This window comes from Dama dama, chromosome 16 (genome assembly GCF_033118175.1).
Source record: "Dama dama isolate Ldn47 chromosome 16, ASM3311817v1, whole genome shotgun sequence".
In the NCBI taxonomy this organism is placed as follows: Eukaryota; Metazoa; Chordata; class Mammalia; order Artiodactyla; family Cervidae; genus Dama; species Dama dama.
The window spans coordinates 797,192-819,498 of NC_083696.1; the positions used below are offsets into that span (position 1 = coordinate 797,192).

Consider the following 22,307-nt stretch of genomic DNA (forward strand, 5'->3'; position numbering starts at 1 on the left):
TGATGAGTGCAATTGTGCAGTAGTTTGAACACTCTTTGGCATTGCCTTTCTTTGGGATTGGAATGAAAACTGACCTTTTCCAGTTTGATTGATTCTTATCAATTGATTCTTATTAATACCTTAATGTTAATATTGATTCTTCTTAATACCTTTCTCCTTGAGGCATCTTCATGACACAAAAGGCAGGCTCAAAAGTCATTTGTGAAATCAAAATGACATTAGGCAGAACTCTGCCTGAACAGGAACTTTATGTTTTTGTCAATAAATCTTGACCAGTAGAACAAAACTACAGATCCGTCTGTTTAAGGAAAACATTCCCATCTTCCTCTTTGGCTGAGTCCATCTCGTTGTCTGATCAGCCAACCAAGTGACAGTTCCTCTCTCTCAGACAAGGGCTGGCTTATTTTTGATTCACATAAACGTACGAATACAGCCGTCCCACTTCTGAACTGAGAACGCTTCAGGAGTCAGCGAGCTCATAGCGGAAACTCTGTCCTCCAGGTAAACACGGGCGACCGGAAACGCGGCTGCGCAGGCGGCTGCAGGGCGCCCTGAGGGCGGGTGCTCGCCTCTGCGCGGAGCCCCGGGGTGCCTGCGGCGCGTCCCGCCTTCCGGGACGAGAGGCAGCCTCAGAGGGAAAGCGGAAGCTGGGCGGAGGGGCGCCCGCACGCGGACGCGCAGCCCGCACCCGTTCAGGCGCTGGGCGAGGGGCACGTGCTGCCCCCGTGGAAGTCAGTTCTCGCGAGACCACCGCTCCCGCGCATCCCCCGGGCATCTCCCCACCGCGGGGCGCGGCTTCACGTCCGGTCACCCCCAGGGAGCAGCTGCACCTCGTGCCTTCACCCGGAGACCGTGGCGCCAGGTCACAGCGCCGGCCCATCGCTGCCTCCCTCCTCCTCCTGGACTCCCTACAGCTCCTGCCCTTCTGTCCCCACAGAGACCACCCCCGCTGGGGAGCCTCCAACACAGCGCTGGCCAGATGGCTGCCCCCCGCCTACGAGGACGGCATCAGTGAGCCCCGAGGCTGGAACCCCCACTTCCTGCACAACGGCTTTCCCCTGCCCCCGGTCAGTGCTGCCGGAACAGGGCTGCAAGGAGTCTCAGAACTTGGCAAACCTCCCCTCCCCTGGGGGGGCCCAGCCTCTGATGAGACCTTGCTCCGCAGGGCAGGCCCCTGCGGGTGCCCCTGTTGGAGGGAGGGGAGGAGGGGGTACTTCCCTTGTACCCCGGGAACTGTGGCTCTGACTAGCCAGAGAGTGGACCAACGCAGAGTCAAGTTACAAGTAGACGGAAAACTAGCCACGTTCAGAGATGCTTATAATTGATGAATTCACTCATTTATGCAAAGATGGCAATTTCTACCTACTCCCAGAGGCAAATCATTTATCAAACTCATACCTAATCTGCTGATCCCTTGGGTCCAAAAATGGGTCATCGGTCCCCAGCCTGACTGATTGCTTGGATGAATAAAGCAGTGGGTGGTTTCCACATTCCTTGGCTCATGGGCCGCCATGCCGGCAAGGCTGCATCTCTGTGCCTTTGCTCTAAAGTCGCATCTCCTGTGAGTCAGGAAAGGGTCTCAGGTTTTAAGGACCCATGTGGTTAGATCAGATCCCCCTGGAATCTAGGCTCGCCCCCAGCTCCAGGTCCTTACAATCACCAAACCTGCCAAGTCCCTGTAGCCATGTGATGTTGCCACGGGCTCTAGGGATGCAGTCATGGACATCTCTGGGGGCCATCACCCTGCTACCAGTCCACCCTCAGACCCCAGAAATGTCAGACCCAATCCATGTGCTAAACCCACCTACCTCATTCCAAGGCCCCCATCATCTCAGCCATCACAGCATCAACTCAGAATCCCAAATCTGATCTAACTCTCACCGTTTTCAGAGTCCCAAATCTCATCCTCTTGAGTAACCTGAATCAGGGCTGGGGAATCTCTGGGTGTGACCCCTCCTGGGGCAAAGCCTCCCTCCTTTGGGACCTGAGAAGCCAGAAAGGAAGTCTGGCCCCAAAATGCAATAGTGGGACAAGCACAGGATAGCAGGTGTACACGTACCGGGTCACAAACAGAGAAGTGGAAAAAAAGCCACTGACACCAAACAGGTCTGAGCTCGGGCCAGGCAAACTCCACGGGCTTCAATGCTGGGGAGCAACCCTCTCCCTCACCCCTGGGCACCAGGCACCCCCTCTCAGCCATGGACGATCTGGAGCTAATCCCTGGAGGATTCAGTGTAATGTCCACACCACTCCCGGAAGATGGACATTTTGTATTTTATTTACAAATGAAGAAACCAGTTCAGTCGCTCAGTCGTGTCCAATCTTTGTGACCCCATGGACTGCAGCACGCCAGGTCTCCCTGTCCATCACCAACTCCCAGAGTTTACTCCCATGTCTGTCCAGTCAGTGATGCCATTCAACCATCTCATCCTCCGTCGTCCCCTTCTCCTCCTGCCCTCTTGGCCCCAAATCAGCACAGAGCGATGAATCTCGAGGAGGACAGTCGGGGGTCTCCAGGGCCCTAAGCGCGGTGTGGAGCCCCTGAGACGCAGGCTCGCCCTTGGCCCCTCACTGCCAGGTGCCGGCTTCCGCACGTCCGCGGACAGGTGGCTCCCGCACGTGACGGCTGGTCTGCCCCTCCAGGTCCGGGAGGTGACCCGACGCATCCTACACGCCTCCAATGAGGCTGTGACGGACGACGACCAGTACTCCGACCTCCTGACGGCGTGGGGCCAGTACATCGACCACGACATCGCCTTCACGCCGCAGAGCACGGGCCCCTCTGCCCCCGGGGCGGGGGCTGACTGCCAGCTGACCTGCAAGCCCCGAAGCCCATGCTTTCCCATACAGGTAGGATTTCTGAACATCCCTCACTTTATTATGAAACTAACAGATACCACGTTAAAATCTCAAACACGGCTCACTCTTTGTACTGTTCCCAGGTGGGGGGGGGGGGTGTTTACGGCTGTGATGAATTTCCTGTATTTTCTGCCAAAAAGTATCTGCACATGTATGGGTATGAAATTATCTGTATGGGCATCTCCTGGTGGTCCAGAGGCTAGAGTGCCAGTTCAGTCCTTGGTGGGGGAACTGAGACCCCACAGAGCCAAAGAAAAAGAAATTAAAATTATCTGTGTGTGTCTGTTTATACCTTATTTGGTGGCTCAGTGGTAAAGGATCCACCTGCCAATGCAGGAGACACAGGTTTGATCCCAGGTCAGGAAGATCCCCTGGAGAAGGAAATGGCAACCCACTCCAGTATTCTTGCCTGGAGAATCCCATGGACGGAGGGGCCTGGCGAGTTACGGTCCATGGGCTCGCAAAGAGTCGGACACTACTGAGCATGCACATACACCTTACGTACATCTTGTGTCCTACTGCATGCATGATGTGAACACGGCATGAGCCGCTTACTAATAAACCTTACACACGGCTCCACGTCATCAAATGGACAGAAACTGGGCTGTTAAATGACCCTCATTACCCAACTGTGTTCAAATTACAACTTATTTAACCGGTTCGCTTATTGGTGAGCATTGGGGTTGGTTGCTTCCCGCTTTGTGGCTATTGTCAGCTGTCACACGTAGCCAAGCAGAGAACAGCCCTGCCCTGAATCCTCAGCGCACCTGCCTTCCTGACAGACCCCTGGGATTCAACCGCTAGCTTTCAGGCAGGAGCCTAGGAACTTCTGACAAAGCTAGCAGAACCGTTCTCTGTTAATATTCTTCTGGTTTCCCCACTGCCTGCAAGGAAGGAGATGTACAGGTAGGGTTTTTACTGTACTTCTACAGTGACTTCTCCTAAGAAAGAATCTCTGAGGCTGGCAAGGGACATTTCCTCCCCTTGAGCCAAGAATGCCTGAGCTGGGAGTACTCACTCACATTTACTCCATAAACCTTAGCTCAGCAGCATTCCCCACTAGGAGCCCTGAGCTAGGAAGGGCTGGAGAGATGCGGGCCCCACCCAGGAGGAGCTTCCTGGTTGGGGGAGAGGCAAGGAGAGCCAGCAGATGGGCGCTCCCCAAGCCTCACACCCACATTGCTGGAATCCGCAGGGGTGTCCCCCCAGGCGGGGCAAAACCAGAGGGAAGTTTGGGGCAGCGGGCGTTTGCGCAGCTGCGCGTCCGTCCGATCCCCCTGACCTGGGGGAGGGTTGCGCGCAGGCTGACACAGAGAGGCCGATGCCGTCGGGTCTGGGCATCCCGAGCGCCTAGCGCCTCTGGGGAGGGACCCAGGACGCGCTAACCCGACTCCCGCTCTCCCAGCTCCCGGCGAACGCTGCGGGCCCCGTCTGTCTGCCCTTTTACCGCTCCACGGCCGCCTGCGGCACCGGGACCCAAGGCGCCTTGTTCGGCAACCTGTCTTCCGCCAACCCACGCCAGCAGATGAACGGGCTGACCTCGTTCCTGGACGCGTCCACCGTGTACGGCAGCTCCGCGGCCTCGGAGCGGCGGCTGCGGAACTGGACCAGCGCCGAGGGGCTGCTGCGGGTCAACGCGCGCTACCGGGACGCGGGACGCGCCTTCCTGCCCTTCGCGCCGCCATCCGAGCCCCGCGCTTGCGCGCCCCAGCCCGGCGCCCCCGGAACCCGCGCACCTTGCTTCCTGGCCGGCGACGGCCGCGCCAGCGAGGTCCCCGCCCTGGCAGCCCTGCACACGCTGTGGCTGCGGGAGCACAACCGCCTGGCCGCGGCGCTCAAGGCCCTCAACGCGCACTGGAGCGCGGACACCGCCTACCAGGAGGCGCGCAAGGTGGTGGGCGCGCTGCACCAGGTGCGCGGGGGGCCTTGTGAGTGCCGCGCCTGGGTGCGCGCGGGGCTGCGCGGGGCTGCGCGGGCCCCCGGGGAGAGATTTATACCCCCCCCCCAATTCTGAAACACTAAGGCCCTGGAGGCCCCGTGGAAGCCCCGCATCCCCTGGAATGCCGGTTATCCCTCTGGCGGTGATCGTTCCGCAGGAGACTGCAGCCGCCGCAGCTGCAGTAATGCACGGCCCACCGGTGCTCCCCAGATGCCAAGACCATTCTAAGTGCTCCGGGGGTTTTAACTCATTTAATCCTCGTGGAAACCCTTTGAGAGGGGTTCCCCAGTTACTGTGATTTATTTTGGAGACAATGGAGAAAATAAAAAGGGAAAGCAATCCGAATGAGATTCCCAAATTAGCAAAAAGATGATTATGATATTTTAAACCTCAAATCAGAGGATGTTGAATGGAGTGTCAAGTTGGCCATTCTCAGTTGAGTGATGTTGGAAAAATTACTTGCACCCGACAGACACCATTACTGAGTCCACGGGTCTCACGGGGCTGATGGAGGGCCTTGTTTTAAGTCAGTAGTGTCGACTCACCGGTCTCTGATGTGGGCGCTCCTGCAGCAGACCCTGGACAGCAGCCCTTTAAGCCCTCGGTGACCCTGTAGATCCTGTGTTACAAAGGAGGAAGGCGGGTCTTGTCCAGGTCCACATGGCGACCTCGAGATGGGATGGGCCTGCTCCTTGTCCACCTTTGGCCCAGGGAAGCCCAGGCACCGAGGGGTCAGAGCAGAGGCCGCTGAGCCCTGCTGGGCCAGGCCTGCTCAGAGGGCGTCTGGGACTGTCTCTGACCCAACTCCACAAAGGCCGAGAACTCGGGAATTTATTTGGAACAGAGTTCCTGTCTCCTCCTCCCCTGACAACTGACATGACCCCCAAAGACAACTCTGGGGTGCGGCGGCCCCCAGGCTTGTGCACGAAGAAGCCCCTCCCCGTGGCCCAGGCTGGGACCCCGCGTCGGGCCGGGCTCCCACCAGCTCTCCTTTGTCCGCAGATCATCACGCTGCGTGATTACATCCCCAGAATCCTGGGCCCCGAGGCCTTTGGGCTGCATGTGGGCCCCTACAGGGGCTATGACCCCAGCGTGGACCCCACCGTCTCCAACGTGTTCTCCACGGCCGCCTTCCGCTTCGGCCATGCCACCATCCACCCGCTGGTGCGGCGGCTGGACGCCAGCTTCCAGGAGAGCCCAGGGCCCCGCCTGCTGCTGAGGGACGCCTTCTTCCGGCCCTGGCGGCTCCTCGAGGAAGGTGGGCACTCCTGGCCCGCCCTCGAGAAGAGGGGCCGGGTGGCATCCTGCCTGCTGGCTAGACACCCTGGAGAGCAGCAGCACAGCCAAAGTGCTTTTTAAACAGCAAACCCTGTTCATCAGACTCTCTCCGGTGTTCCGGGTTTCCAGAACTCCCAGGCAGGGCCCTGGGCACCTTCAGCCGTCTGGGCTTCCTTCACTGGTCTGCACTTTAGACTCAGCGAGCGCTTCCTTCTGCTGTAATGTTTCTGTGGCTCAGAAACGAACACAGCCGCCCTGCCCCTGAGCCGCCATCTGGTCCCTTCCAACGCACATCATGGTCGGACTGTTGGGGTCCGGAAGGGGGACTCCATCATAAGGCAGCACCCTAAGGGCTGGGAGACTTGAGGATCCCTGGCGGGGGTGGTTCCTGAGCTCATGAGAGACGTTTGTTCCGAAGCAGCCGACTTTGCCATCGAGGCCTGTTCTGTTTCCCAGGACTCAGCTGGGGGCGCACCTTTCTTCTCTGCCACCTCCAGGCGGCGTGGACCCCGTCATGCGGGGCCTGCTGGCAAGACCGGCCAAGCTGCAGGTGCAGGACCAGCTGCTGAACGAGGAGCTGACAGAGAGGCTGTTCGTGCTCTCAGATGCAGGGACGCTGGACCTGGCGTCCATCAACCTGCAGCGGGGCCGGGACCACGGCCTGCCAGGTGGGCCTCCATGCGCAGCGAGCCGAACCTGCGGCTTTGCCCACATCCAAGAAGCGGCTTGTAAGGCACATTAGTCATGAGACTGAAGGCCGTTCAGCTTTTCTCTGACACTGGAGCAGCCGATGTCCTGAGCCACTGCTCGGGGAAGGGGCCCAGGTGCCCAGGGGGAGCGAGTCGGGGAAGCGAGGCCATTTCCCGGACACACAGCAGCCGTCGGGCCCCAGAATGCAGTGTCCCCCTCCCCCCGACCCTCTCTGACCCTCCTCGGGGCCAGTGGGCGCTACCCCAGTGCCTCCAGGCTGTCGCTGGTCCAGTCTCCTGGTCGCTGGGGAGAGTCAAGACCCTCTCGTCGGGCCTAGACTCTGATAAAGACACAACAGCGCTGAGAGCCCGGGGAGGGAGACAGGAGTCTACCAGGCGTCCCTGACGGACAGCAGGGATGCCCGCTGCCCAGAGTGTCCCAGGGCCCGTCCCAGCCGCGGCACCAGGCTGAGGTGGAGCCCTCCCGGGGGAACCGCCCAGGCCAGCATCGAGCAGCAGGGCAGGACTCCCCGCTGGTCTGTGGCCAGACTCCGGGAGGCCCCGCCGCCCCCAGGCCTGGAACCATCCGGTCCGAGGTTTGCCGGGCCAGGGGCCTAGAGGTGCTGCTGTGGCCAGGATCCTGCAGCCACAGCTGCAGCTGGCGGGCGGGCGGGGGGCGTCCAGACCCCGGGGACAGGTGGCCTTGGCCCTCTCCCCGCAGGGTACAACGAGTGGCGGCAGTTCTGCGGCTTGTCCAGGCTGGAGACCCGGGCTGACCTGGGCGCGGCCACTGCCAACGGGAGCGTGGCAGACAGAATCCTGGACCTGTACGGGCACCTCGATAACATGGACGTGTGGCTGGGAGGCCTGGCAGAGAGCTTCCTTCCGGGGGCGCGGACCGGTCCGCTGTTCGCCTGCCTCGTGGGAAAGCAGATGAAGGCCCTGAGGGATGGTGACCGGTAGGGGCCCCGACCAGCTCTCTCTGAGGGGCCAGGGCGGGCAGTGCAGAGGGCTCCCCTCGCAGGAAGGGGTTTCACACTACAGAGAGAGGGGAGCGTGCTGGCCCTCAGGTCTGGCTCTGGCTCTGATGGCAGTGCGCTGTCTGGCGACGAAGGGAGCCTATCTCCAGCACTGGGATTGCCCTGCGATCCGTCCATCGGGCTGGGGGAGGGCCCCAGGCAGATCCTGCAGGGCAGGCCCTGCTGAGGCTGGAGCCTGTCCTGAGGCTGCAGGCCCTCCTGAGGCTGGAGGCCCTCCGCCTCATCGTCACCACCTGGTAGGGCCGGCCCTGCCCCCGAGACCCCCGTCGGCCAGGCGCGGTGCCCTGTGGGGGGTCTCAGGCCACGGCGGGGGCAGTGTGGGCACCGGGGTGGGTCGGCGGGCCCGGCCTGCGCTCTCACAGGAGTGTCCTCACGCGTGTCCCCCGCAGGTTCTGGTGGGAGCACCGCGCGGTGTTCACCGAGGCCCAGCGGCGTGAGCTGAGCCAGCACTCGCTGTCCCGCGTCATCTGCGACAACACCGGCCTCACCCGCGTGCCCCGCGACGCCTTCCAGGTGGCGCAGTGGCCCCGGGACTTCGAGTCATGTGACCGCATCCCGGGCATGGACCTGCGCGCCTGGCGGGAGGCCCCCCCTCCAGGTACCGGAACCGGAACCGCGAGCTTCTCTTCGGGGGTCACGGACGGGGTCTGGGGGCGGGAGCCCCGTGTCTCGGAGGGGAGCGGAGGGGAGGCTTGGTCTGGGGGCGCTTCCTGCTCAGCTGCTCCCTAGGGCACAGCCCGTACCTGCCCAGGAGCCACTGCGACTCCCAGGCTCAGAGCGTGGCCAGATGGCTGAGACCCGTCCCCGCCATGCGCCATGTGTACTGTGGTCGCACTTGATTAACGGGGTTCCGGGGGGTGGGCAGGAAGCCTGGGCAAGGCTGATACAAGGGGAGGCGTTAGAGGCCTGATGGGGCAGGGGGCGGCGGAGGGCCAGAGCTGGGCGGGGCCCGGAGCTGCGTCCTGCCTGGCGGAAGGAGACTGGGGACCGGATCCTGGGAGGCGGGGGGTGCAGCCCCGGAGGAGGGACTGGAAGGCGTGCTGCACTGACTGTGGTCCCTGGCGCCCGGTCGCCCAGACGACGCCTGCGGCTTCCCGGACACAGTGGAGAACGGGGGCTTCCTGCTCTGCGACGAGTCTGGGCAACGAGTGCTGGTGTTTTCCTGTCGTCACGGATTCCAGCTCCACGGGCCGGAGCAGATCACCTGCACGCAGCGCGGCTGGGACTCCCAGCCCCCGGTCTGTCGAGGTCAGTGGCTCAACGGGTGTCTCTCTGCAAGACTTGACCGCCGAGTCTGCATTTTTCAAATAACTTGTATAATATTACAGTGTAACATAATATACTGTTCATACTGTTCATGGGGTTCTCAAGGCAGGAATACTGAAGTGGTTTGCCATTCTCTTCTCCAGTGGACCATATTTTGTCAGAACTCTCCACCAAGACCTGTCCGTCTCCGGTGGCCCTACATGGCATGGCTCATAGTTTCATTCAGTTAGACAAGGCTGTGGTCCATGTGATTAGACTGATTAGTTTTCTGCGATTGTGGTTTTCAGTCTGTTTGCCCTCTGACGGAGAAGGATAGGAGGCTTATGGAAGCTTCCTGATGGGATAGACAGGTCGGTAGGTGCCCAGTATGCTCCTGGAGATCAGTGGAGAAATAACTCCAGAAAAAATTAAGAGACGGAGCCAAAGCAAAAACAACACCCAGTTGTGGATGTGACTGGTGATGGAAGCAAGGTTCGATGCTGTAAAGAGCAATATTGCATAGGAATCTGGAATGTTAGGTCCATGATTCAAGGCTAATTGGAAGTGGTCCAATAGGAGATGGCAAGAGTGAACGTCAACATTTTAGGAATCAGCAAACTAAAATGGACTGTAATGGGTGAATTTAACTCAGATGACAATTATATCTACTACTGTGGGCAAGAACCCCTTAGAAGAAATGGAGTAGCCATCATAGTCAACAAGAGAGTCCGAAATGCAGTACTTGGATGCAGTCTCAAAAATGACAGAATGATCTCTGTTCGTTTCCAAGGCAAACCATTCAATATCATGGTGATTCAAGTCTATGCCCTGAGCAGTAATGCTGAAGAAGCTGATGTTGAACAGTTCTATGAACCTACAAGACCTTTTAGAACTAACACCCAGAAAAGATGTCCTTTTCATTACAGGGGACTGGAATGCAAAAGGAGGAAGTTAAGAAACACCTGGAGAAACAGGCAGATTTGGCCTTGGAGTACAGAATGACGCAGGTCAAATGCTAATAGAGTTTTGGCAAGAGAACGCACTGGTCATAGCAAACACCCTCTTCCAACAACACAAGGGAAGACTCTACACATGGACATCACCAGATGTTCAACACCAAAATCAGATTGATTATGTTCTTTGCAGCCAAAGATGGAGAAGCTCTATACAGTCAGCAAAACATGACCAGGAGCTGACTGTGGCTTAAATCATGAACTCCTTATTGCCAAATTCAGACTTAAATTGAAAAAGGTAGGGAAAACCACTAGACCATTCAGGTATGACCTAAATAAAATCCATTAGGATTACAAAGTGTAAGTGAAAAATAGATTTAAGGGACTAGATCTGAAAGAGTGCCTGAAGAACTATGGACGGAGGTTTCTGACATTGTACAGGAGACAGGGAGCAAGACCATCCCCAAGAAAAAGAAATGCAAAGAAGCAAAATGGCTGTCCGAGGAGGCCTTACAAATAGCTGTGAAAAGAAGAGAAGTGAAAAGCAAAGGAGAAAAGGAAAGATATACCCACTTGAGTGCAGAGTTCCAAAGAATAGCAAGGAGAGATAAGAAAGGCTTCCTTAGAGATCAGTGCAAAGTAATAGAGGAAAACAATAGAATGGGAAAGACTAGAGATCTCTTCAAGAAAATTAGAGATACCAAGGGAATATTTCATGCCAATATGGGCTCAATAAAGGATAGAAATGGTATAGACGTAACAGAAGCAGAAGATATTAAGAAGAGGTGGCAAGAATACACAGAAGAAGTGTACAAAAAAGATCTTCATGACCCACATAATCATGATGGTGTGATCACTCACCTAGAGCCAGAATCCCAGCTCCACTCACCGCATTCTGGAATGTGAAGGCAAGTGGGCCTTAGGAAGCATCACTATGAACAAAGCTAGTGGAGGTGATGGAATTCCAGTTGAGCTAGTTCAAATCCTAGAAGATGATGCTGTGAAAGTGCTGCATTCAATGTGCCAGCAAATTTGGAAACTCAGCAGTGGCCACAGGATTGGAAAAGGTCAGTTTTCATTCCAATCCCTAAGAAAGGAAATGCCAAAGAACGCTCAAACTACCACGCAATTGCATTCATCTCACATGCTAGTAAAGTAATGCTCAAAATTCTCCAGGCCAGGCTTCAGCAATACATGAACCATGAACTTCCAGATGTTCAAGCTGGTTTTAGAAAAGGCAGAGGAACCAGAGATCAAAATGCCAACATCCACTGGATCATCGAAAAAGCAAGAGAATTCCAGAAAAACATCTATTTCTGCTTTATTGACTATGCCAAAGCCTTCGACTGTGTGGACCACAACAAACTGTGGAAAATTCTGAAGGAGATGGGAATACCAGACCACCTGACCTGCCTCTTGAGAAACCTGTGTGCAGGTCAGGAAACAACAGTTAGAACAACAGTTAGAACTGGACATGGAACAACAGACTGGTTCCAAATAGGAAAAGGAGTCTGCCAAGGCTGTATATTATCACCCTGCTTATTTAACTTATATGCAGAGTACATCATGAGAAACGCTGGGCTGGAAGAAGCACAATTGGCAGTGGAATCAAAATTGCTGGGAGAAATATCAATAACCTCAGATATGCAGATGACACCGCCCTTATGGCAGAAAGCGAAAAGGAACTAAAAAGCTTCTTGATGAAAGTGAAAGAGGAGAGTGAAAAAGCTGGCTTAAAACTCAACATTCAGAAAACTAAGATCATGGCATCTGGTCCCATCACTTCATGGGAAATAGATGGATAAACAGTGGAAACAGTGGCAGATTTTGTTTTTTTTTGGGGGGGGGGTTCCAAAATCACTGCAGATGGTGACTGCAGCCATGAAATAAAAAGACGCTTACTCCTTGGAAGAAAAGTTATGACCAACCTAGTTAGTTCAGTTGCTCAGTTGTGTCCGACTCTTTGCAACCCCATGAACCATGCCTCCCTGTTCATCACCAACTCCCCCGGAGTCCACCCAAACCCATATCCATTGAGTTGGTGATGCCATCCAACCATCTCATCCTCTGTTGTCCCCTTCTCCTCCTGCCCTCAATCTTTCCCAGCATCAGGGTCTTTTCCAATGAGTCAGCTCTTTGCATCAGGTGGCCAAAGTATTGGAGTTTCAGCTTCAACATCAGTCCTTCCAATGAACACCCAGGACTGATCTCCTTTAGGATGGACTGATTGGATCTCCTTGCAGTCCAAGGGACTCTCAAGAGTCTTCTCCAACACCACAGTTCAAAAGGATCAATTCTTCAGTGCTCAGCTTTCTTTATAGTTCAACTCTCACATCCATACATGACCACTGGAAAAACCATAGCCTTGACTAGACAGACCTTTGTTGGCAAAGTAATGGCTCTGCTTTTTAATATGCTGTCGAGGTTGCTCATAACTTTCCTCCTAAGAAGCAAGTGTCTTTTAATTTCATGGCTGCGATCACTATCTGCAGTGATTTTGGCGCCCAGAAAAATAAAGTCAGCCACTGTTTCCACCGTTTCCCCATCTATTTGCTGTGCTTCTTCCAGCCCAACGTTTCTCATGATGTACTCTGCATATAAGTTAAATAAGCATAGTGACAATATACAGCCTTGACGTACTCCTTTTTCTATTTGGAAGCAGTCTGCTTTTTCATGTCCAGTTCTAACTGTTGCTTCCTGACCTGCATACAGGTTTCTCAAGAGGCAGGTCAGGTGGTCTGGTATTCCCATCTCCTTCAGAATTTTCCACAGTTTATTGTGATTCACCTAGTCAAAGGCTTTGGCATAATCAATAAAGCAGAAATAGATATTTTTCTGGAATTCTCTTGCTTTTTCAATGATCCAGTGGGTGTTGGCAATTTGATCTCTGGTTCCTCTGCCTTTTCTAAAACCAGCTTGAACATCTGGAAGTTCATGGTTCACGTATTGCTGAACACTGGCTTGGAGAATTTTAAGCATCACTTCACTCGTGTGTGAGATGAGTGCAATTGTGCAGTAGTTTTGAGCATTCTTTGGCATTTCCTTTCTTAGGGATTGGAATGAAAACTGACCTTTTCCAATCCCGTGGCCACTGCTGAGTTTCCAAATTTGCTAGCACATTGAATGCAGCACTTTCACAGCATCATCTTCTAGGATTTGAACTAGCTCAACTGGAATTCCATCACCAAACTAGACAGCATATTAAAAAGCAGAGACATTACTAACAAAGGTCCGACTAGTCAAGGCTATGGTTTCTCCAGTAGTCATGTATGGATGTGAGAGTTGGACTATAAGGAAAGCTGAGCAGCAAAGAATTGATGCTTTTGAACTGTGGTGTTGGAGAAGACTCTTGAGAGTCCCTTGGACTGCAAAGACATCCAACCAGTTCATCCTAAAGGAGATCAGTCCTGAATATTCACTGGAAGGACTGATGTTGAAGCTGAAACTCCAATACTTTGGCCACCTGATGCGAAGAGCTGACTCATTTGACAAGACTGTGATGCTGGGAAAGACTGAAGGCGGGAGGAGAAGGGGACGACACTCCGGGAGTTGGTGATGGACAGGGAAGGCTGGCGTGGTGCAGTCCATGGGGTCGCAAAGAGTCGGACAGGACTGAGCTACTGAAGTGAACTGAACTGAACATAATATAAATTATGTAATATAATTTGTGTGCATGCATGCGTGCTAAGCCACTTCAGTCATGTCTGACCCTTTGTGACCCCATGGACTGTTGCCCACCAGGCTCCTCTGTCCCTGGGGCTTCTCCAGGCAGGAGTAGTGGAGTGGGTTGCCATGGCTTCCTCCAGGGGATCTTCCCAACCCAGGGATCAAACCCTGCGTCTCCTGCCCTGGCAGGAGGGTTCTTTACCACTAGCACCAGCCCATTATAACTTGTATAATATAGCATATCACATTATAATGTAAAATAACTTACATTATATGGTACAGCAGCTACACTTCAACTTAAAAAAAAACTGAAAGCAAACCCCCAATGCATGCACACCTAAGTGTAACTCATGCAGAAGTGCCTCTGGGTATCATTGCCTTCCAGGGACTTTTTGCCTGGATAAAGGATGCCCTCCCAGGGACCCCCGCCCCTCAGTCATCTTTCTAGAAATGAAGTCCCAGGAGTCACCTCACAGTTGCTGACAGGGTGAACGACTCGGGAAGGACAGAGGAGGCAGAAGAGGCTGGAACCCCAGGGAGGCTTGTGGGAGGGAGCTCGCAGAGCCAGTCCTGCAATGAAGCAGGTGTTTCCACTGGAAGCATCAAGGGAGCGGAGTCCCCACTGAAGGTCGCCATTTCCCGGCGAGACCTCAGTCTCCTCTCAGCGGGGACCCAGCATTCCTGCTCCTGGAGGAACCCAGAGCCGATATCCCCGGGCAGAAGCAGGATGCCTCCCAGACTCCAGGAGAAGTGCCCCCACATCAACCGCGTTAGTAGGACCTTAAAGAAGTGGGAGGTGGACTCAGGCAAGAATCGGGCTGGTTCACAAGAAATGAAAGCAAGATCCAGTTTGCTCAGTTCTACAGTTTCCATCTGGGAAGATGAAAATATCGAGAGATGCAGGGTGGTCCTAGTTGACGGCTTGTGAAGGTACCTAATTCGCCCAGAATGTGCCCTGAAAAACAGGGAAGATGGTAACTGTCGTGTTCTGTACACGTCATCAGGATACAAGATTTTCATTCCAATTCTGGGGATTCTAAAGTGTTGTCCCAGAAGGGCGCCGGCCTCTAGACTCTGCGTCGTGGAGGGGGCGCCCGGGAGAGGCAGGGGGCAGCCGCAGGGAAGGTGCAGATGCTCCCTCCGGGTGCGAGAAGGATGACCAGGCAGCGAGACAGTGGCCCCGGGCGACGTCCAGGTTCAACCTGGAGCCGAGCCGACGGCACAGGGGGCTGCCTGGAAACCGAGGGTGTGAGGGCATTTCTGTCTCGTCACGCGTCCAGATCTGCCCCGGAGGACGTGGGCGCGGCCGTGGCAGGCGCCCCGCCAGGTGAGGGCTAGGCCATGAGCGCAGTGGACTCGGGGGGGATGGCGGCCGAGGCCTCCCTCCCGGATTCCGTCGGAGCGTGGCTCCCCGGGAACCCGGCTGGGCTTAATGCGGCGACGTGTGGATGCGTCTGCTGTCTCCGTTGACCAGCTCTCCGTCACTCCCATACTTATGTCCCGCAGGTAACCCTTCAGGAGCGGAAGTCGTAGCGTTGCTTCCGGTTAGCGCTGGTGCGGAGCGGAAGTGCCCGCCTCGCCTAGGGCCGCGGGGCCAGCACGCACCTGCCCTGGGGCGCAAGCGCCCCGCTCGCACCCGGCGTGGCGTCGTGGGCGTGCCTTCCTCTGTTCCGCCTAAACCTCCCGGCCGTTCTGTGCACCACGCTGGCTGTTTGTTTCGGTGTCTGTGACCCCAAAGCTCTATTCCCAGGGCCCGTGAGGGACAGTGAAGGAGGAAGAAAGCTTCGAACCAGGAGAGCAGAGGAGAGTCCGTGCCTTGAGCTCACCCCCACCCAGAGTGTGCTCCGCCCCGGGGCCCCCGTCACACGGTCTCCCCAGGGAGGTCACACAGCCCCTCAGGGAACCATCGGTCGGAGAGCAGCATCGCCCTTCCACACCCGACGTCCTCACACCTCCCGCCTTTTCCTAACATAAGGTTTCACATCTCGGGCTGACTGCTCCCCGGAGACGGGTACAGGGTGGTATCGGGCTGACAGCGCTGTCAGCCGGATTCTGAACAGGCTGCCTGCTCCGAGGTCTGAGTTACAGCCCGTCTCAGGGGTCCAGGGTGGGGGTGGGGGCTCGGTCAGCAAAGGCTGACCCCTGCTCACTTATGCCTCCAAACGCAGGGCCCACGGAGAGTGTGGGGCAGTGTGTGTGGTCGTGGAGTGTGCAGGACGCGTCTTCTGTCTGCACGTCCTGCCCTAGCCCCAAGTCTCCTGGAATCGGCCGAATAGAGGGCTAGTTACTTAAGATGCTGGAGCCTGGGGAACTGGCATGGTCATGGGTTCAGGAGGCAGACCGCGGAGGCTGCACATGCTCCCCATTTTGGGGGCTCAGCTTGCGCCCCCACCCTCAGGCCCGGGGTCAGGTCTTGGCTCCCACTGCACAGCCAGCATGTCCTCAGCGGTGGACCCAGTGTGGACCGTGGGGACAGTGGACCCAGCATGGACCGTGGGGACAGTGGACACAGTGTGGACCGTGGGGCTGGACGCTGCGGCTTGGGGCGCCACCGTCTCCCAGGAAGGCCGAGTCTCTGCATCTGAGCGAGGCCCAGCGGCCTGCATGGTCTGAGCCTCCAGGCCCTGTCCCAGGGGCCTGCCCCGGGCCAACTGGGGGGCCACGGGCCTGGTGGCCGCCATGGAAGGGGCAGGCCTGGGGTGACTTCCCCCTGCTCCGGACGAGAGACAGGACCGGGGAGGAGTTGGCCTCCTGGGGACGGGCGAGGGGGCTGGGTACTGACCTCCCGTCGTGTGTGCAGACGTCAACGAGTGTGAGGACGAAGTGGACCCCCCCTGCCACGCGTCCGCGCGCTGCAAGAACACCAAGGGTGGCTTCCAGTGTGAGTGCAGCGACCCCCACGTGCCCGGCGAGGACGGCAGGACCTGTGTGGGTGAGACCACGGCCTCTGTGCCAGCCGGGGGTGTCTGTGCTACACTCGGGGTGACCGTGGCCTCCCTGTGCCAGCCGGGGGTGTCTGTGCCAGCCGGGGGTGTCTGTGTGACACTGAGGGTTACTGCAGGTCGTCGTCTGGCCTTGCGTTTCCCCACTACCACCTCCTCTGACACTGGGTGGGAGCAGGGTGCCTGCAGGTTTGTGCCTGAGACACAGGAGGCCATGAACCCCTGGGGGGGCGGTGCAGACCCTGCTGCAGATGCTTAGACAGTTTCAACCCCCCTGAACTGTCCCTGAGGGGGAAGCACGGTGTTTGAGCCCCACATGCCGAACAGAGAGGATAAGCAGCTTGCTCGGAATCACGCAGCCTCGCAGCTGCAGGTCTGGAATCTTAACTTGGCTTCCAGCTCCTGCACCAGCTCCTGTTACCAGGGCGAGACATTTCAGCAAAGCTCCCGCGAGAGGATCAGAGCTCAGCACAGAGCAGAGCTCAGCTCCAAGAGCAGCAGAGGCGAGCAGGGAATGGACGGCCAGCGGGACAGAGCTTGCTGGGCTCCCAGGGTCGGCGCGCCCGGGCTGGGGTCGGGTGGGCAGGCTGGCCCCAGTCCTTGGCTGGCAGGCTCGCTGACCAGCTACGCCCTTGTTCCAGACTCCGGGAGGCTCCCGAGGGCGTCTGTGGTCTCCCTGGTGCTGGGCGCCGTGCTCATCTGCGGCCTGGCTGGCCTCACCTGGACGGTGGTTTGCAGGTGGTGAGTCCCCACTTCGCAGCGGCTCCCCACCCTGGGCCCGGCTGTCCTGAAGCTGGTGGAGGCTGCGGCTGTCTCCACTGGCACCCATCTGTGTCTGGAGCCATTTGCCTTCCTGACTTGCCTTCAGCTTGAAATGATGAGGGTGGAGTGACCCTACACAGCAGAAGGTGTCCACCGTTCGGATGGAGACTCGGTGATACCAGATCGCTGGTCAGATTAAGTGGTTGTGATGAATGACGAAGGTTCTTGATCTTATGAAGGTTTCTCAGAGAAGAATGGTCTTTCCTGGATAGAACCTTATTCTTCATTCCTCTCTTTTCCCTCAAGAGCAGACTCCAGAGAAACTGGGAAATTGAAAGGTGAACTTTTGTTACAAATGGCCAGGTCTGTGTATTTCTGGGGGTGAGAGCCAAGTGCGAGGTTCCCCTAGGGGGCTGTGTCCACCCCTTGGGAGACTGGACCCCAGCCCCACCCCCAGCCCCCACTGCTGCTGTGGCCTCCCAGCTCCCGGCTCTGCTGCTGGGCGTCCAGTGTGCACTTAACAGACTGTGTGGCAGTCACCGTGTGGGCAGACTGGCCCAGGGTCCAGGCCCGCCGCCCTGACAGGCCTCTGATGCCAGCTGACCTTCAGGTTAGCCTGGGGGCCAGCTCTCCACTGCTGGCTGCAGGAGTCCTGCTTCTAAGACTCGGGTGCAGCACCCACCCCATGTCCGCACGTCACACTGACCCTCTGTTCCTAGGGGCCTGTGCTGGGTGTCTTGTCTTCCCGAGAGCTCAGCGCCTCCCGCACACCGGTAGATGACTTACCCTGACTGCAGACCAGGAGTCTTAGACGGGGATGGCATCAGGAAATGGCCCCTGTGTTTTCACAATCCCTTGGTCCTGGAAGTTTAGCTATTACCAGTTCTTAAAACCCTTAGATACCGAGAAATCAATTAAGCAATGAAAATGAGACAGGCTTAGGCAAGCAGCCCCGATCAGCTGGCTCTGTAGCTGTGAGCTACAGCTATCAGCTGGGAGCTCTTCACGCTCCCACTGTGAAGCTGGTGTTACCATAGCTTAGCATTTGGGTGCAGTTTTGCGTTTGTAGACCTTGCAGTCAAACATCTGTCACCTATTATTATGAAGAATGCTGTGCCTCCAGCCCCCACACTCGGGAGAAATAGCTGTTTTCTTTAAGATCATCAGCGTGGATGAATGAGTACCTTCCTGAGGGAGTCTGGGAGGGAAGCACCTGCCACACTTGACTGCAGACTCTGGAGCCTGAAGTCCCTACAGACACGACTTTGATTTGTGAAGTGTCTCTTACCTGAACCACCTGTCAGCCCGTGGGGGAGGGAGACTGCTGGCAGAGAGGGGAGGGGCAGGAGTTCTTTATGGGGACCACGCGGGCCTCTGCACGCGGGCCCTGGATACTCTGCATCCTCAGAGCCTTGATGGGAGGGGCCTAACCCACAGCTCCCTCTCCCAGACGCTCCTCTGAGCCCCTGGGCATCTGCACACTGCCCTGATGATTCCAGCCCCGTGGAAGGGAGGGGGCTGATGGGCAAGACAGAGAGACAGAGAGGGAGACAGAGACAGAGAAGAGACAGAGAGACAAAGACAGAGACAACGGAGAGAGACAGAAAGAAAGATGGAGAGACAGACAGAGACAGACACCTTTTAGGGCACCTCTCAGGTGCTCTGGGGGCCTTGACCTTCCTTCTGTATTGATTCTCTCCCCCCCCCCCCATTTATCCCTCCCCTACTATTTTGGATCTAAGCCTGTGCATTTTGGGGTAATGACTATTAACATAATTATTTCAACCAGAAATATGCCAGCATTGACATGTTTCCACTGAAAGACTGATCAACAAAGTTAACTCCATCAGACCAACTGTCCGATCAGCTTTCTTCATGCAATGAAAACACACCACTGTTTACATTATCTCATTGAAATTATGTTCACCAAGATAAATATTTTTCTGTGCAACTTTTGCACGAAAAGCTTGATTTGTGATCGGTTGTCTGGGCCCATCCATCTTGCTGATCAGTCTCCAGTCCTGAGAGCTTCTCTGCCGAGTTACTCCTGCGGTCTGAACTTCTCAGGTCAACCCTTTTGGGGTAAATTTCATCCGTATTGTGTTTACCAGTCAGTCATCAGTCCATCAGCGGGAAAGGTGAGGCTTCCACCTCAGTTCCTCCGATCTGCTCTCGTTTCATCATTTGTCCTGTTTCCCAGCCTGAGTCTCAGGTCCTGAGGTTTAAGTCCTCAGAATCTCTTTGTTTAGGACAAGCCTTATCCTGTGCCTTAGGCAGCTGGCAGCTGCATTTTGTGCTATTTCTACTGGAATGCTATTGTAACTGGGGAAAGAAGGGTTAATTTGCATGCTTCCCACTTACCCTCAAGAAGCTGGGATGGGGCCCCAGGCGGGGCAGCCTCTCCTGGGCCCAAGGGCTAACCTTCCATGCACACACCTCAGGTCAGCGCCCCTGCTTCCCCGTCCTGCCGCCTCCTCACAGGGAGGTGACCTGCTGGGAGGCTGGCCTCGCCCGCTCTGCCCGCCAGAGCCCAGAGCTGGCCTAAAGGGCACGTTCCTCACTGTCGCTGTAACAGCGGCTGCAGACGGTATACAGAGTGTGGTTTTGTTACTGTCAGTTTTTTGCTGTTTATCAGTTTCTCTTTGAGAAAAATATAGAGCTGTGTTCTTGTGTTAAGGGGCTGAATAGAGGCAGTTTCAGCCCAGTTTTCCTGCCCCGCCATCCAGCGAGGGGACCCAGACTCAGGCATCCTGCCCCACCATCCAGGGAGGCTGGTGTCCCATGTGGCCCCTGGCCCGGCAGAGCCCATGACGCCGTGTTCCGTGGGTCCCGTCTCAGTTCCCCTGCTCCTTCCCTCCTTCCCACTCACAGGGCCCCAGGACCCCCTACCTGGGACCCAGCCCCTTCAGCACCCCACCCTCCCCCCCACACCCTCCCCCAGGGTTGCTCAGAGCTGAAGGCTGATGGCCCACCCTGAGTCAGGCGTCCTCACACCTTTGGACGCGTTTCTGAAAGTCCCCACTGGCTCAGCCTGAGCTTGTGTCTGAGAAGTGGCCCAGCCGCCCCCACTTCCACGCCGTGACATCTGCTGTCCTTCCGCTCTTCACTTGGGGGTGGTGCTGGGTTCCCTGAGGCAGAGCCTCTTCAGACGCTCCAGTGGGGCCCAGGCGTCTGCCTCCAGCCGCGCTCCATGGAGTTTCCAGTTTTGTTTTCTAAATCAAGATGTTGGCTTGAATCTAAAGCACATCTCTGTGTTTGAGGAGTGAGCTGGTGCCGCTGGGAGTGGCCCTTGGAGGCTTCCCGGCGCGGGCCCTTCTAGGTGACGACCGCTGAGAGGGCATGTTTATCCACAGGACGCTCGCTGACCCCAAGTCCTCGCTGCCACCCGTGGAGGGAGAGGGAGAAGGACCCCGAGACGTGAGCACTCCACCGCCGGACGCTTCCGTGGGGCTTGCAGAGCAGGTGGGTTCATAGCGGGCCTTCCTGAGGTTTGCAACCTCACGGGTGTCTGTCAAGACCCAGGGAGTCAGTGGAGGCACTGGGGCTGCAGGCCATCAGCCTGCCCCTCCTGAGTTTCTGTCTGACGCCAGCTCCACCCTCCAGGGCACCTTCCCTCTGCCCGGTTCCTTCTATGAACTGCATTCATGGGAGATGCTAATTTGTCAAAGTGTTAACCTACTTTTTTAAAAAGTAGAGGCACATTGGAATCAATGACCTGGAGGGAAAGGACTGGAAATGCCTTTCATTTGTAAGAAAGGCTACCATCCCAAGGGTCCCTTCAGGCTTCAGCATCCAGCCTCAAGTACCAGCTGACGCTGCCTGCAGAGGAGCCAGAAGCTGAAAGAAAGTGTCAACTCTTACAGTGCGCTTCTTCAAAAAGGAAACAGTTATAATCAGTGTGAAAAGATCAGTCGAAACTAGCTTTTCACTATTTTTACCTTATAAGCATGAATGACCCCAATGGGGTTATATTTTAAAAGTCATTACTTGTCCCCGGGGCCTGCTTGGAATTAAGGGCTAGGTGGTGTTCAGAGCTAAAATGATCCCGTCCTTGGAGGCGGAGTGAAATCAGCCTTGGCACCTGCCTGCAAGCCTGGAACCAAGAATGCTGCCCCCTCCCCCGAGCGAGGAGGGGCCAGGTGGCCGGGGACCAGGTCTTTGTAGGCGCTTCATCAGCCTCCGGGGGGCGGCACGTGGCTTCCCATTGGTCTGAAGCTCCCCAGGGCTTCTCTCCCTAGGGCCCGGCCTGTGGATCCCAAGTCCTTCTCTGCAAGTAGGAGCCCCCGTGTGGGGCGTGTGCGCTGCTCTCCGGCCGGAGTCAGACAGCGCTCACATCCGCCTGGACACCTGGGGCACGGCGAGCGGACCCTCGCACGCTGCCCACTGCCTGATCAGGACACGCTGACCGGGCCCCGGGTGAATAAATCCCACCACCGTACAGTCGTCTGGCTCCTTTTGTAAACACACCGGACGGGTTCCTCCTGGAGGGGGGTGCCATGAGAATTTATTTACATATTATGTATATTTATGTTTTGTAAACACACTGGACGGGTGCCTCCTGGGGGGGGCGGGCAACAGAATGTATTTACATATCATACATATTTATATTTTGTAAGCACACCGGATGGGTCCCTCCTGGCGGGGGAGGGCTGTGAGAAGGTATTTACAATGTTACATATTTATGAACTTTCCCCTCCGCCCAGAGGAACAGAAGATTGTGTCCCCGCCCCCACACCGGCCTCACTGTCTCTCACTTGCATTCTGCCCCCTCTTCCACGACCCCATGCCTCCACCTGGGTTTCCTCCCGGCCCCGCCTCTCCTCCGCTGATTCTCTGGACGCACTGCGAGCCCAGGGCCACGTCATCCGTCACTGGGGGCGCCTGGACCCGCGTCCCTCCTCCCTCCTGTCCTCCCCCACGGCTGAGGCTGGGAG

At 56.5% G+C, this 22,307-nt stretch overlaps 1 protein-coding gene across 1 annotated transcript in view; it reads left to right on the top strand.

Annotated features, from left to right (window-relative positions):
• TPO (thyroid peroxidase) overlaps window positions 1-21,798 on the top strand; it is a 33,981-nt gene extending 12,183 nt beyond the window's left edge. The window contains exons 5-16 of the mRNA XM_061163967.1: window positions 938-1,067; window positions 2,644-2,850; window positions 4,265-4,771; window positions 5,801-6,056; window positions 6,574-6,744; window positions 7,487-7,724; window positions 8,195-8,403; window positions 8,883-9,053; window positions 16,470-16,601; window positions 17,253-17,352; window positions 20,727-20,835; window positions 21,612-21,798. Of these exons, the coding sequence (XP_061019950.1) occupies window positions 938-1,067; window positions 2,644-2,850; window positions 4,265-4,771; window positions 5,801-6,056; window positions 6,574-6,744; window positions 7,487-7,724; window positions 8,195-8,403; window positions 8,883-9,053; window positions 16,470-16,601; window positions 17,253-17,352; window positions 20,727-20,835; window positions 21,612-21,650 (2,269 nt within the window). The 3' untranslated portion in view covers window positions 21,651-21,798. The remainder of the gene's footprint in view (window positions 1-937; window positions 1,068-2,643; window positions 2,851-4,264; window positions 4,772-5,800; window positions 6,057-6,573; window positions 6,745-7,486; window positions 7,725-8,194; window positions 8,404-8,882; window positions 9,054-16,469; window positions 16,602-17,252; window positions 17,353-20,726; window positions 20,836-21,611) is intronic.
• The last annotated feature ends 509 nt before the right edge of the window (window positions 21,799-22,307 follow it).